Here is a 13,822-nt window from a genome sequence, read left to right on the forward strand (position 1 = left end):
CGTGGAAAATAGGTCAGAACGCAGTTTAAACTAAATTTCTATTCATCAAAAAATGTTTATAAAAATATTTGGTTTATCTATCTAGTCTAAAGAAAAAGATCATTAACCTTGAACACTGATTGAAATTTAAAGGAATTTCCGAAAAACCACAAAATAAACATCAAACCATATTTTCTAATACAAAAAAAAATATTTCAGTCGTATTCTTTCGTACAGAAAAAAATAATAACAAAAAAAAAAATCAATTCGGGCATAATTTCTCAGATGACTGAGTCACGAATTGCCAACTCTTAAACGTATATGATAGTAGTTAGAAGATATTTAATATAATAACATGTTGTTTATATATGATTGACTCGTGAAAACAATACGCGATACTTTCGGTAGCGAATCGTGCAAGGATTAACCTTAATCATATTCTTGTGTGGCTCATGTCTTGTCTATCAACCCAAAATATTTTCCCATGTCCAAATTTCTTTTCGTCATCCTTCGATGAAATATTTGCTTAGCTAATCTTTTTTTGTTTCACTTTCATTCGTCTTTAGGTCGTCGTCGTCAGCTTAAGAGGCAATTATACGGTTGTCAATGATAACTTCTGTTAAGTTTGTGATATTAGTGTCAAAGTGATATCAATTCAAAAAGTTTATTGAATAATAATTAAGCTGATGATTCATTCGAAGTAACCAAAAATTATTTTTTCTCACCTTCTCTTCAACTTTTTTTTTTAAATATATCATTACACACGTTAAAAGTGTTATGACTTGAGAATGGGAAAAAATAGCATGACGTCTTACAAAAAAAATCATAATAACTATCATTATACATGCCTTTTTACATTTTTGGTACGATCTAATCCAATTATCTTGATCTGTTTAATTCACTTGAAAAATTTTTTTCTTCACTCACACGAGATTTAAATACTATTTATTTATTTATGATACAACTGAAGAGATAAGAAATGTCAATTTTTCGAGTATTTTGTTTTTTTTTTTCGAAAGATCGATCAGCAACTAATCGCCACATTTTATGACAATGCGTGTGAAAAGTACTTTCAACGCGAAAAAAATGAATGCCACCCGTTCGTTCGCATTTTTTCACTTTAAAAATTCCGTGGTTCGCAAAATCTGCTCGGTATAACCAACTAAAAGATTGTAAACTGGGGCAAAATTTTAAAATGCGAATTGGGTTCAAATTTTAGAATTTATATTGAGGAAAATTTGAAAATTGGGGAAAAATTTCAGAATGTGCATTGGGAAAAATTTTCAGAATCTGCATTGGGATGAAATATGCATGTCCCAAGGCACATTCAAAGATTTTTCAATAATTCTGAAAATTTACCCCATTGCACATTCTGAACTTTGCCCCAATGCACATTCCAAATTTTCAACCCAACTCACATTTTAAAATTTTGCCCCAGTTTACAATCTTTTAGTTTTCAGATGTTTTAACTGGCGAAATATGAATTTCTCATAGTGTTGGCAAAAAATCAATAAGCCGTTAACCACACCAACGAGCAGCAAATCATGTGGCTTACCAATCAAACCAACGAGAAGAGAAAAAAAAAATACAACTTTGTATCATTCATCATCAAAATAATTGAAAACAATGCAAAATTATTGTAAATGCAAACAAAAATGCGTACGATGACAAACTAATTGAGAAGAAAAAAAGAGACTTTCTTTTCTTCGTTTCTTCACAATTATGGACATTGCATTGTCATTGCCATGCGTTTTACTCTTGAATTATTTCCCACACAAATCATTTATGGAAAATCTAAATGAGTTGTGACATGTATGGCATTAAACATTTAATCGCTTTATTTGTTAAATTTCACAGTGTTCGTCGCTTCGTATATGGTTATTAATTTTTAATGAATGTCGCTCCTTTCTTTTGCATTTTTTTTTTGATTCACAAGAATTTGATGAGACGAAAAATCTACGTCATTGAAAGAGCAAAGGTCTTGCTTACTTTAAAAAGATGCAAATTTAGATAGAAAAAGGTGTTGATGATCGATTTAATGATAGCAATCGCAAAATTATTGATTATTTATTTGAACTCATCATTTCCTGATCACTTATTGATTTGCAAGAATTGTAATAAAAATAAAGTTGATTGATCATATTCTAATGAAAATATTGCGTTTGAAGGTTAAGTTATTGGCAATGATGATCGAGAAAACGGTAATCCATTATCCAGCTGATGACAATGTATCGACTGAAGTTGCACTTCGATGACGACACTTTGATGATTTATCGACTTGATACGATGACTTTGCGCCTTTTGGGATGACCTACGAAGTATAACGGAATGGTTCTAACCATGTCATCAAAGTGTGATTGTGAATTGTCATTATGGAATTGACGTAACAGTTGCTACATAAGGTTAGAAGGTACTTTGCGAAAAAAAATTGAACCTTTGTTATTTTTAATTTTTTAATGAAGAATTCTTTAAGAAATTGAACAAATAATTTTTTTGATAATTTATATTTTAATTATTTTCAAATATTTTTTTTTTAATTTTTTTAATTTAATTTAATTTTTTTTATAACTAATAAGTAAATTAAATTGGATTTTTAGTTTTATTTTTATTTTTTAAATTATTTAATTATTTATTTTTTAATTATTTTTTTCTAAATTAATTTTTTTATAAATATTTTGAATTTAATTTAAAAATTATTATTAATTTAATTTAAACAATTAATTAAAATAAATTACTTTTTTTAAATTTAATATTAGATAAAAATATTTTATTTATTTAAAAGATTTTATTTTTGGTATATTTTATTTTTTTTAAATATCGTTTAAAAATGTTCCATAATTCACCATCAAAAGCGACAAGATCTTGACACTTCCACCGAGTAAATATTTGAAATACCGCACCATCATAAGAAGGCAGGAGATTCATTCGTGTCAATAAACACTCCTTACATGCTTACAACAACAACAACAATAATAATAAATAAATAAATGTAACTCCATCCATCCATCCATATAGCAGGCAATCGAGCGAGCGAGTTCTTCAATCAATGCGGATCAATCCACACAAACCATAATTTCGAGTAGACACGCAACAACTCTTCTTTCAAAATAAAAAAAAATAATAATGCACTTCTTAAACGATCTTTAAGCATATTTTTTTGTGTGTGCCTATGAAAACACTCCACGACGTGCAATTGTAATGAAGTGTTTATTTAATCAATCGAACATAATCTTTTTATTTTCTTTATTATTTCGCCTTTATTTTTTTCCATAACCTTCATAGAGAGAGAGACACACTTGGACGAATCACACTTAAAATGTCGAAAGCGAGTGAATATGATGCTTTTTTAAATGATGCAACATACAATTTAATGGACTTTTTGATATATAACCATTACTAGGAAAATCTCTTATTTTATTTTTTTTACGATGTAGTGCTTTCGGAGAATAACGAACTTTTAAATGATTAATCAATCGCAATGTGCAATATAAAACTAATGGTAATCATAATAATAGAGCGGTTCTTTTCTTAAATACATGAGTTCTCATTATATTTCACTCGGTGTCTTGTGAGCTTCGAGTGCTGTGCGGAGAAATGGGAGGTGGTTATATAATGTCTTGTCTATTTAAACAACTATTTTCTTTATTACTTCGATCTGCAGCGCTAAAAAAATGGTAAGAAAAAGAAAAATCGACCTGTATAACAATAAGAGCACATTCAATATCATTTATTTATATTTATTTTACAACAGTTTAATAACCCTCTTCTTTTTTCTTCCTCTCTGTTTCGAATCTTTTTTTTGTTTCTTTGCAGTATCTGTGTGTGCCCATCTAGGTGTGCATCATGTGCAATTTGTACTCACTTCACATGAAAAATGATTAAGAAATTTCCTGGTAAATTAAATAAGATAACATTCACTCTCTCGGTGCATCTCTTCTTTAATAGCAGTGATATACGTAAATGTATAACGAATTACTTCAGGAGGTAAGTGACTTCTTTTTTTTTGTTCTCAAAGGTGCCAACGTGTAACTTTATACCTAAAACTTTAATTATTAATTTTTCTTAATTTTAGATACATTTTGGATTTCTGTAAATCATTTCAAGGTTAAAACTTGAAAATAAAGTCAAAAATAAAATAAAGTCATGGAATTTATTAAATAACTATTGTGATGATGAAAGTATAAAAAATTATCTTCAAAGACTCGAATTTACCTGAAAAATGAAACAAATTCATTATGAACTTAAAATGACTAAACTTCATGCAGTCTATGGCGGAAATAACCTCTATGCGAAATATTTTGATCAGAAACCAAAATTGCTCGCAAATTTGAAACCAAAAGTTGCAATCGCGAACATTGAGAAGCAGAAGTTTTACCATCGTTATGAACTTCACGGAGAGTCTATAAAAGAATTCGTATTCGCTTTAAAGTCGCTTACCGTTTGATAAGTTGTCGACTTTTAAGGCAGAAGATCATTACTTTGAACGACCTCAAAGGAATGACTATCAGCCGAAAAACAAGTTTACTAACTTATGGAACCTGTTTCCAATCGAAAAAGCCGAAGATCAAGTAAAAACTTCTAAAAACTATTTTCTGTTCGAACTAAGCTTAAAGCAACCATTGATGGTAAACAAATATAGATAATGACTCCTGTAAAATCAAAAACTATTATAAAACTCATGCTCATTTAGACTTTTTTGATCTGATAAAAGAAATATCTTACGATAAAAAGAAGTATTTTGATAAAATTGAAAGTTTTTGCGCAACAATTAAGGTCTAAAAGTCAATTTATTTATCAATAATTGCAAACAGCTCAAAATTTGGTTTAGCAAAATTTTCACAATTCAAAAAAATATTCAAATAAACTTCCTTCTAAGTTTAAAGTACGAAGCTACACGCTTCCCCTTTACCTCATGTTAAATACTTAAAATGATGAAAAATCAGCAAAGATATTCAATAATCTTCCACAGGTTGTACGGAGGTCGTTAAATGCAACAAAAATTCTCATAAATATAAACGTTAATGAGACGTGTGGTCGCCCTATCCCATTAAATTTTATGAGAACTTTATATTATCTCATTGGTGCTTCTTTTTTTTCAACAATTATTTGTTCGTGTTTTTTTTCCTTTGCTGCCACATATTGTTTTATCTTTTGTTGTTGTGTTTTTAAATATCGTTTTAAAATTGGGAGCATTTTATTTTTTAAAAAAATGTATAATATCCACCACATAAGATAAAATGTTAACAACACACAGGATTCACCGTTTTTTTTTTTTGTTCTTTTATTTTAACATTTTCTTGTTAATATTAGCACCAACTTAATATTTCGCGATAATTAATGAACAACATCGTTTTACAAGTGCAACGCTTCTTTTTTGTTGTTTTATGTTTTTTTTTTCATGCTTTAACAACTTACATGAAAATAAAGGATGTGCGATATTAAAGTATTATTTATCTCATTAAAAAAATAAATACAAAGATTTATAAAAAAAAAAATAATGTTAATGAAAATTAAACAAAAGATTTGTTAATGTAAAGGAAAAAACCTTCAACTGCTAAATAAAATCTTGATCTTAAATTTGCTAGACGTTTGCTAAATTGATTGATTGTAATTGTTTTTTTTTATATTTAATTTTGCTTAATACTCTCACAAAAATAAATAAAATAAAAAATCAAACAAGATATGTTTAGTACAAAAAAAAAATACTCATGGGATTTCCTTTAACACACGCACGCAACATGTTAAACATCAAATTAACTGTGTCAATGTAATGGCTCACAGCATCATCATATGTTATGTTTCGTCGATATTGACATGTTTGGATTGTTTATTTGTTTGCTTGTACCTTATAACATTAACAATGATTGTTAAATTATCAATGTTATGATCAATAGATGTTTTTGAATTTTTTTTCTAATAAAAAAATAAAACAATAAATAAATATAGAAAACGGTTATGCTAGGGTTGTGTCCTTAAAAATGTTTGTTGGAATTTATTTTTGTGTTTTATAAGGGAATTACAAGTCATTATAAAAAATTGGCAAATCACAAAATAATAAAATATTTATTCATAAAATATGTGATAATGTAACTTTAACAACATTTTTACAACTTTTAATATTTTTCCAATAAATAATTTCGCTGATAATTGAAAATAAATCATAGTTTATTGAACAGCTTTGGGCCGTTGGACACACACTTAATTTATCTATCTACACCAGATATCGGTATTGATACGTATTTATCCGAATTTGCTTCGAGCGCTCTGCACAAATATTTTTTAATGTATCATTGCAAAAAATGTTTATGTTATACATACAAGTTCAACCAACTATAAAATAATAATTATATGTTTAAATATTTTTTTTTGCATGTTTAAATTAAATCTATTAGATAAGATTAATCATTTATTTTTCTTCTTAATATAATTATGTAAAAAAATTATTAATAATAAATAATTTTATTACATAAAAGCTCATTCATCTTACTCACTGCATGAATGAGCAACAATAAAAGAAACCTTCTCACGCACAATTTATTTAAATTAAATATATATTTTATTTACTATTTTATTCTAAAAAAAATATACTTTATATCGACACAAAGTAAAAGTGTAAATTACGTACTATTCTGATCACGTCTATAACATAGAAAAAAATGTTTTGATTCAAAGTAATGTTTTCTGTCAATAAGTAAATTTATTTTCTTTGTCCCAGTGTGGAGAAAAAAAATAGCGGAACTCTCCTTTATATTGTTACAAAGCTATAAACTACACAAGAAGAAAATTTATGTCTTGCATATTCATTAATTAACAAAAACAATAGTAATCGACACCAAACATTATTTAATTGTATGCAACATAAATATTGTGTGTTGCTTTTGTAAAATTAATATTTTATATTTGTTTGTGATTTTTTTGTAACAATTTTTTTAAATATATATTTTTATGTATATAATAATATAATATGAATTTATCGTTATGTTTTATAATATTATTATTATTAAATACACAATTATAATAATAATGCCTTAACAATAATTTACAATAGACAAATAAATAACAATAATAAAGAAATATATTTTACAAATCCAGATACTTTATTGAGTTTTGTTGTTTTTCTAATCTGTGTGAGCATTAGAGCAGGACAATTTTTTTTATATATCATAAAATGTATAACTTGTAAATGATAAAAAATTGCTCGGCCTTTTACATTGATTTGTACATTCAAAGAAAGGCAGCTCTAATTTATTGTCAGGTCTTATTACTGTCGCTTTACTAAACAGTGCTGGAATTATCTCAAAGCTAATGTAACTTGAGGGCCTAACAATTTTTAGAAATAGGCCTCATAAGTTTTCAAATAGGCCTCACGAATTTCAAAAGAGGCCTCGCGAATTTCAGAAGAGGCCTCTTAAGGTTTAAGTCTAATCCAATTTTTCCAAACCAAGCCATTTTTTTCAAATATTTTGAATATTACAATTTTTGAGAAATATTAGGTTGAATTCAAAGTTCTAATTTAGAAAATTGTAAAAAAAATCCTTAAAATGGGCCTAATTTTTGAAAAGGCCTCTTCAAGCTTTAAATATATTCTAATTCCTAATCTAAGCCAAGCTATCAATATAAACAGTTTTAAGATTTAATTTTTATTTTAAATTAAAACAAAACAAAAATTTCGAGAATTATTTAAAAAAATGAAACTTATATTACAAAAGGCCTTACCGGGTTTAAAGTGAGTTATAATTAATTTAAACTAAGCTAAAACTAAACTAACTAACTAATTATTTTTTTTTTCAGGGCCTTAAATGCAAAAAAATGCAATTCCATCCCTGTTCCTAACTGTACCATTTAACACACAAAAAGATAGCAAGATAAAGGTTACTCCGTAAGTATAATAATAATTGTAACAGTTAAAAAATGTTTAACTTACCTTAGAAAAACCTATATTTGGCGTCGTTTGTGTTTGATGTAATCCAATGTCATGTCGTTTGAATACTGCAAGAAAAATAGCAAAATAAGAGTTTATTATGTGACAGTTCAAGTAAATCATATACAATAAGAAAAAAAAATATAATAATCATCCAGTAATCGTGTTCATTTTGACCGGTAACGCAAGTCTTTGTTCAAATTGCAGCAGATGTCACTTGCTTGCCAATAATCCATTAACTTTTCCATTCAACATTCTTGTCGATCATTTGTTCAGTCGCTGTTGAACTTTCTCATTGAACATGATGGACTTCTTTTTTAACACCATACAATGAAATTTAACTGGATGACTCGGGACTTTTTTTTCAAAATGTTTCACGACAACATTTTACATGTAGAAAAGAGACAAGCCACACGCGGCGACTTACTTTGTACTGCAAGCCGTGTGATCTTATTATTTAGCTTTTTTTGTTTGATCTTGAAAACCGCGCACGGGACTTGTCACTTGACATATTCAGTGTCGATCTTCTTCTCTGTTCTGTGAATAACTGTTCTCAATTCAATTATTAAGGAACAAAAAGAAAAAATGAAGCACGTGCAATTTGTATCGTGATTGATTTTGTGTGAACATTCCTTTCAAAAGAATTTTTCTCACAATTGATGGAAATTAACATACTTTCGTGATTGTTCAAAAAAAATTTTTTGGATACGGAATTCCATTCCATCCCCGAAAATATGTAACAATCATAAAAATCATAATAAACACTTTGGTGCGTCAGTAAGTGAATATAAAAGGAAGATCACACCTTCCCAACATATTTATAACAATCATTAAACAGTAGTGGCAACATAATTTGTTTTATTCTTCTGTAAATTATTTTTTCTTCTCTACGTAGATCCGTATTGAATGAAAAAAAAAAATAAACAAAATCATCACATTATATTCGGTTGGCACGCTCTCAATCGTGAAACTGGTAAAATATATAAATAATAATAACAACAATGCACGAGAAAAATTTTTGTATAATAGAGAGCAGTCAATGTACCTTGATTTCCAGCACCTGTAACACTCTCGACATCGTCGTCTTCGTCCTCCGTACCTCAAATGCACACTATGGGTGAATTGTGAAGTGATTGAGGGAAAACGAGAATTTGTAAAATTCGTGATTTTGGTGAATTCGTGATTCATAACTTCTTGATTGTGTGTGCTTGACTTGAACTAGTTATTTTGGATGATATAAAATTGTGTGCGAGTTGGAATGATGATTGAGTTTGAACTTTTTAAACGTGAACTGGTGTTAAAACGGTAATAATGATGATGTTCGAGTGTTTATGTTTTTCGTACGTGCATAAGCAAATATTTTGTTTATGTTGATGGCAAATCAATTAAGTTGAATTTTTTTGATGAATATTGACATTTAAGTGGCAGGCACAGTGAGCAAAATTGTAAGTATTTGATCAAAAATTTTTTCTTAAAAATAATTTTAATACAGAAGTAGTTTTTTTCAGCAAATAATGAACAACAGACACATGTAAGTATTATTATTTTGTAGTTTAAAAACTGCTTACAAAAGTTTATCTCTTTCTTGTTGGATCTCTAGTTTTTCTTGTTTTTCTTTAAAAAAATCAGTTAATTTTTCATTTTTTAACCCAGGAATTAACACACTGTAACTTACTCTTACGCCATTTGTTATCATAAGTTGGTTTTTAAATATTCTACCAATTTAATACGCCTAAATTTGTGTGTAATTTCAGATGTGATGTCAAATTCAGACTGGATGGAAGGCTACTTTAGGGTTCGTGATGAAGGTTTAGATGAAAAAACAATTATGAATTGGTTAAAACTCAGCAACGCGTACCTATTTAACGACCCATGGCACATAATTCGCAGCAAAATCTCTTATGGCTTCATTTTGGTCTTCGTTGCTATTCCGGAACCCACTTACAGGAGTCTCGAAAGAGACGTTTGTATGGGGCACAACACTTAAAATTCAAACCAAATCGTAGGAACATTGTGTAGAAATTAAAGAAGCAATACAATCCATAAAATTATTGATTGGAAAGCTTTCAATTCGTTGATTAAAGTCACAAATTCGAATTGCTCCTCACTTTGAGAGAGATATTGAAAGTTAAAACACGTATTTTGTTTCTGTCTCTAAAATTAGGTGAGGAATTGATGACAATTATTTTTAAGAAATTGATTAAAATTAATTTTTTTAAAATAGGTACATAAAAATAAGACAAATTTTGTGACTCAAAACTAAAAACATAAATTTATTCTACAATTAAAACAGGAATCCATTGTTGGAAAATTTCATCCATCTTTAAATCCCCCATCGCGTCCACCTTCTCTTCTTAAAAGCTTTGACAAAGCTTGTCATTTTGAAAAAATATAGAATATTCTGCTTTTTACAACCGATTTTAGTCCTGTCCCAAATAGCAGAATAACAATTTCGTGAACATTTTGATTTGTGCTCAACCAGAAGGCATGATTCGTATCATAACTACATTGTAAGACTTTAATCATACATTAGGAAATTAATCTTGTAAGACCATCTTCTAAAAAGCGAATGAATGAAATAAATATAAGAACTGGATATCTTTCCATATATCGAAATTTTGCATTAATGAATGTATGACGAAACATATTTCCGAGCAAATATCTGAATTTTGTCCCACAGTGACAAATATATTATTGCAAATTCAAGTATTATTGCAAAACTCACAAATTTTAGCTCGAAAAAGGATCTTAAACTATTTCTCACACACCAAAAAAGCAATTAATCAAAAACCTAAAAATTCATTCTCAACACATTTACCAAACACAAACATTTTCCTAAATATCCATTACGTTCTTTTTATGTAACTATTTCATTTCTATCGCCTTTCATCAACAACGCACACTCCACGCAGCGAAAAGATAATATTTAATTTTGTTAAGTGTTATTTTTCTTGTTAACATTATTTGGAATATTAATATTCCAGCAAGACCTTTATCTATTGTTATTGAGACCTTTTCTTAATACCACTCGAACATATTTTTCCAAGAGTACTTTTTAAAACTTAAATATCATCATTCTTCATTCTTTCACTTGATGATATTAGTTCACAACCTTTTTACTTAGAATATTGGTTAATTAATTTTTTTTCCTTCTCCAATAGACGAAAAAAAAAATTCAATTATTGAATCTCGGTGAGAGTCCATTAACTCCCCGTCTTCCAACATTTAACGCATATTAAAGAGATAATTTTTTTTCTGGGCTCTGATTAAGTGTCTACTCGAGAGATAACTGTTGGATATCGCTTTGATGATGGAATTATAATATTTTTATTATTTATTGTTATTAAATATAGTAAATAAATTTTAGAGCCACTTGATTTGAATATTTAGTTCAATATTTTGATTATCATCAATCAATATGTATAAAAATATAATTTGAGGGGCTCAGCTTTACACTTGTTACCTGTTTTTTCTGTCGATTTGATTAAAGTGAATTATAATATGCGTTAAACGAAACATTTAAATTGTTTTTCTGGATCACTTTAGTTAACTGTTTGAAATCTTTACACACCTTCCAACATTCAATTTAGTAGGAAGCTGATTTTTTTTTTATTTTGTTATTTAAAGAATGGATTGGTCATGCAGGTGAGCCCAACAGTGCAATGAACTAATGTAATAAATTTCTCTGGTCTTTCAACATTTTTTTTTATTATTTGTTTTAGTTAAAAATAATCAAAGTAAAGTGCTTCCTAATTTCCAGCAATTTTTTCCATAATTTTTTTCGTACCTTCATAAATACTTTGCATGTTACGTATTCAATGTTAATTATTACCACTAACTATAACATAATCTTTACGTGTGTTGAAAAGATAATATTACGTGATGTTTCAAGTGCAAGGTGGATGCACTTGCAATTTACATGCATGAGTTAAGATATGAGCGAGCAGAAGTAGCGAAAGTATTCAAAAATTTCCTCCAATATTTTTTTTTTGCTTCGTGAGTGTTTCTGTATAGTTTTTATCAAGAAACAATGAAAACTATAAAAGCGAGTATTGAGCGTTAAATGGCAACAGTAAACCTTTAGTTATCGCAAAGTAAACATATACACATGAAAAAATGAAGTTTGCGGTGAGTTCTTCGAAAAAAGTGAAAATAAAAAAAAATTAAAACTAAAAAAAACTCTTCAGGTTCCCTTTACGATTCTAATTATTCACATAGTATCGTCAGTCCTATCGTTGGATAGCAGTGATAATATTCAAGAACCAAAAGAATCGCTCGATAAAATTGCCGAAGACTCCTTTCAAAGCATCCTTCCTGAGGATCCAGCGCAAGATCGTGCTGAGTTCGCAATTCGTCCAAAAAAGAACAAGAAAAATATTCACATTTATCTGAATGGAAAGCCATCGAAGAAACCAAAGAAGAACAAACCTCTAGCTACAACTGCGGAACCATCGCATGTCTCAACGCACATCTACGAAGAGCAATTTGATACGACGACGGAATCGCATTTTCGGCCAGAATTGACGACAAGAAGCGATCATTACTATTCTGAATCAAGAAATGTTGCGAAAAGGACAAAAGTAAGTAGCTCCAAGAACAGCAAGAAAAACGAGAAAAAGGAAAAGAAACGCAAGGAAGAAGAAGAATTAGCTGAGGAGAAAGTTAATGGAGATAATTATCAACCAGCTGAGAGTATCCAACAGGAATCGGTTTCAGGACAGATTAAGGAAAAAGTCAAAATTAAGCATCATCATCACCACCATCATCACAATCATATTAAAACAGTTGTTAAGAAGGAGCCGTATCCTGTAGAGAAAATTGTTCATGTAAGATTTTTTAATTTAATTTTTTTAAGTTTTTACAGCTGAAAGTTTATATAGGTACCAGTTGAAAAAGTTGTTCCCATAGAAAAAGTTGTCGAAAAGGTGATTTTTTCAAACTTTTTTATGAAATAATTTTAAATTTTGAAAAAATATTGAAATTTAGGTCATTCATGTTCCTGTTCCAAAACCTTATCCAGTTGAAAAGGTAAAAATTTTTATTTTCCTGTTTTTAAAATGGGTTTTTTTTTTAATTTTAATTTTTTTAGGTCGTTCATGTACCAAAAATTGTGGAAAAACCGGTTGAAAAGGTAAAATTTTTATAATTTTTTATTTTTTAATTTGTAGTTAAAAATTTTTTATGTTTTTAAACAACAAGAAAGTTATAGAAAATTTATTAAAAAATAAAAAAAATAATAATGAGCCGTTAAGTTTATTTTAACGGCAATGGTGAATATTTTGAATTTTAAATTAAAAATAAAAAAATTTGTTTAAAAAAATATTTTTGCTGTTATTTAAGCTTTTGTGAAAAAACTTTTACAAATTTTAAAAATAAAAATTAATTTTCTTATTCTAGTTGGTTCACGTTGCTAAGCCCGTACCTTACCCAGTGAAAGTGCCCGTTCCATATCCAGTTGAGAAAATTGTTGAAAAACCAGTTGAAAAAGTAAGTTTTACCTCTTTTTAAAAAAAACTTCTCTAAAAATCTTCCCTTTTTCCAGATCGTTCATGTACCGAAAATCGTCGAGCGCAAAGTCCCCGTAGAAAAATTAGTTCCCGTCGAGGTCCCGAAACCCTTCCCGTACCCCGTCGAAAAGAAAGTAAGATGCCGTGCTTGCTCTAATAAAGTAATTACATTTTTCTACCAAAATAATGCTAACTAGGTGTACCCACATGATATCTTAGGTGCATATTCCGTACGAGGTCAAGGTGCCTTTTAAAGTTGAGGTCGAAAAAAAAGTTCCCTATCCCATAAAAGTCTACGTCCCACAGCCTTATGCAATCAAAGAGAAGGTATGTGTACTCGAACTCGAACGAGATGGAACTGAAATTACATAAACACTGCTGGAATGCAAACAGAAACATTGTACCTGGCACCTAA

General features: G+C 28.7%; 1 protein-coding gene across 1 annotated transcript in view; it reads right to left on the reverse strand.

The window, feature by feature from the left end:
* The window catches only part of LOC134837617 (PAS domain-containing protein cky-1), a 103,996-nt gene that overhangs the window by 51,616 nt on the left and 38,558 nt on the right, over positions 1 to 13,822 (reverse strand). The window contains 1 exon segment of the mRNA XM_063853000.1: positions 7,904 to 7,968. Coding sequence (XP_063709070.1) covers positions 7,904 to 7,968 — 65 coding nt within the window.

The sequence above is a fragment of the Culicoides brevitarsis genome, chromosome 1 (assembly GCF_036172545.1).
Source record: "Culicoides brevitarsis isolate CSIRO-B50_1 chromosome 1, AGI_CSIRO_Cbre_v1, whole genome shotgun sequence".
Classification (NCBI taxonomy): domain Eukaryota; kingdom Metazoa; phylum Arthropoda; class Insecta; order Diptera; family Ceratopogonidae; genus Culicoides; species Culicoides brevitarsis.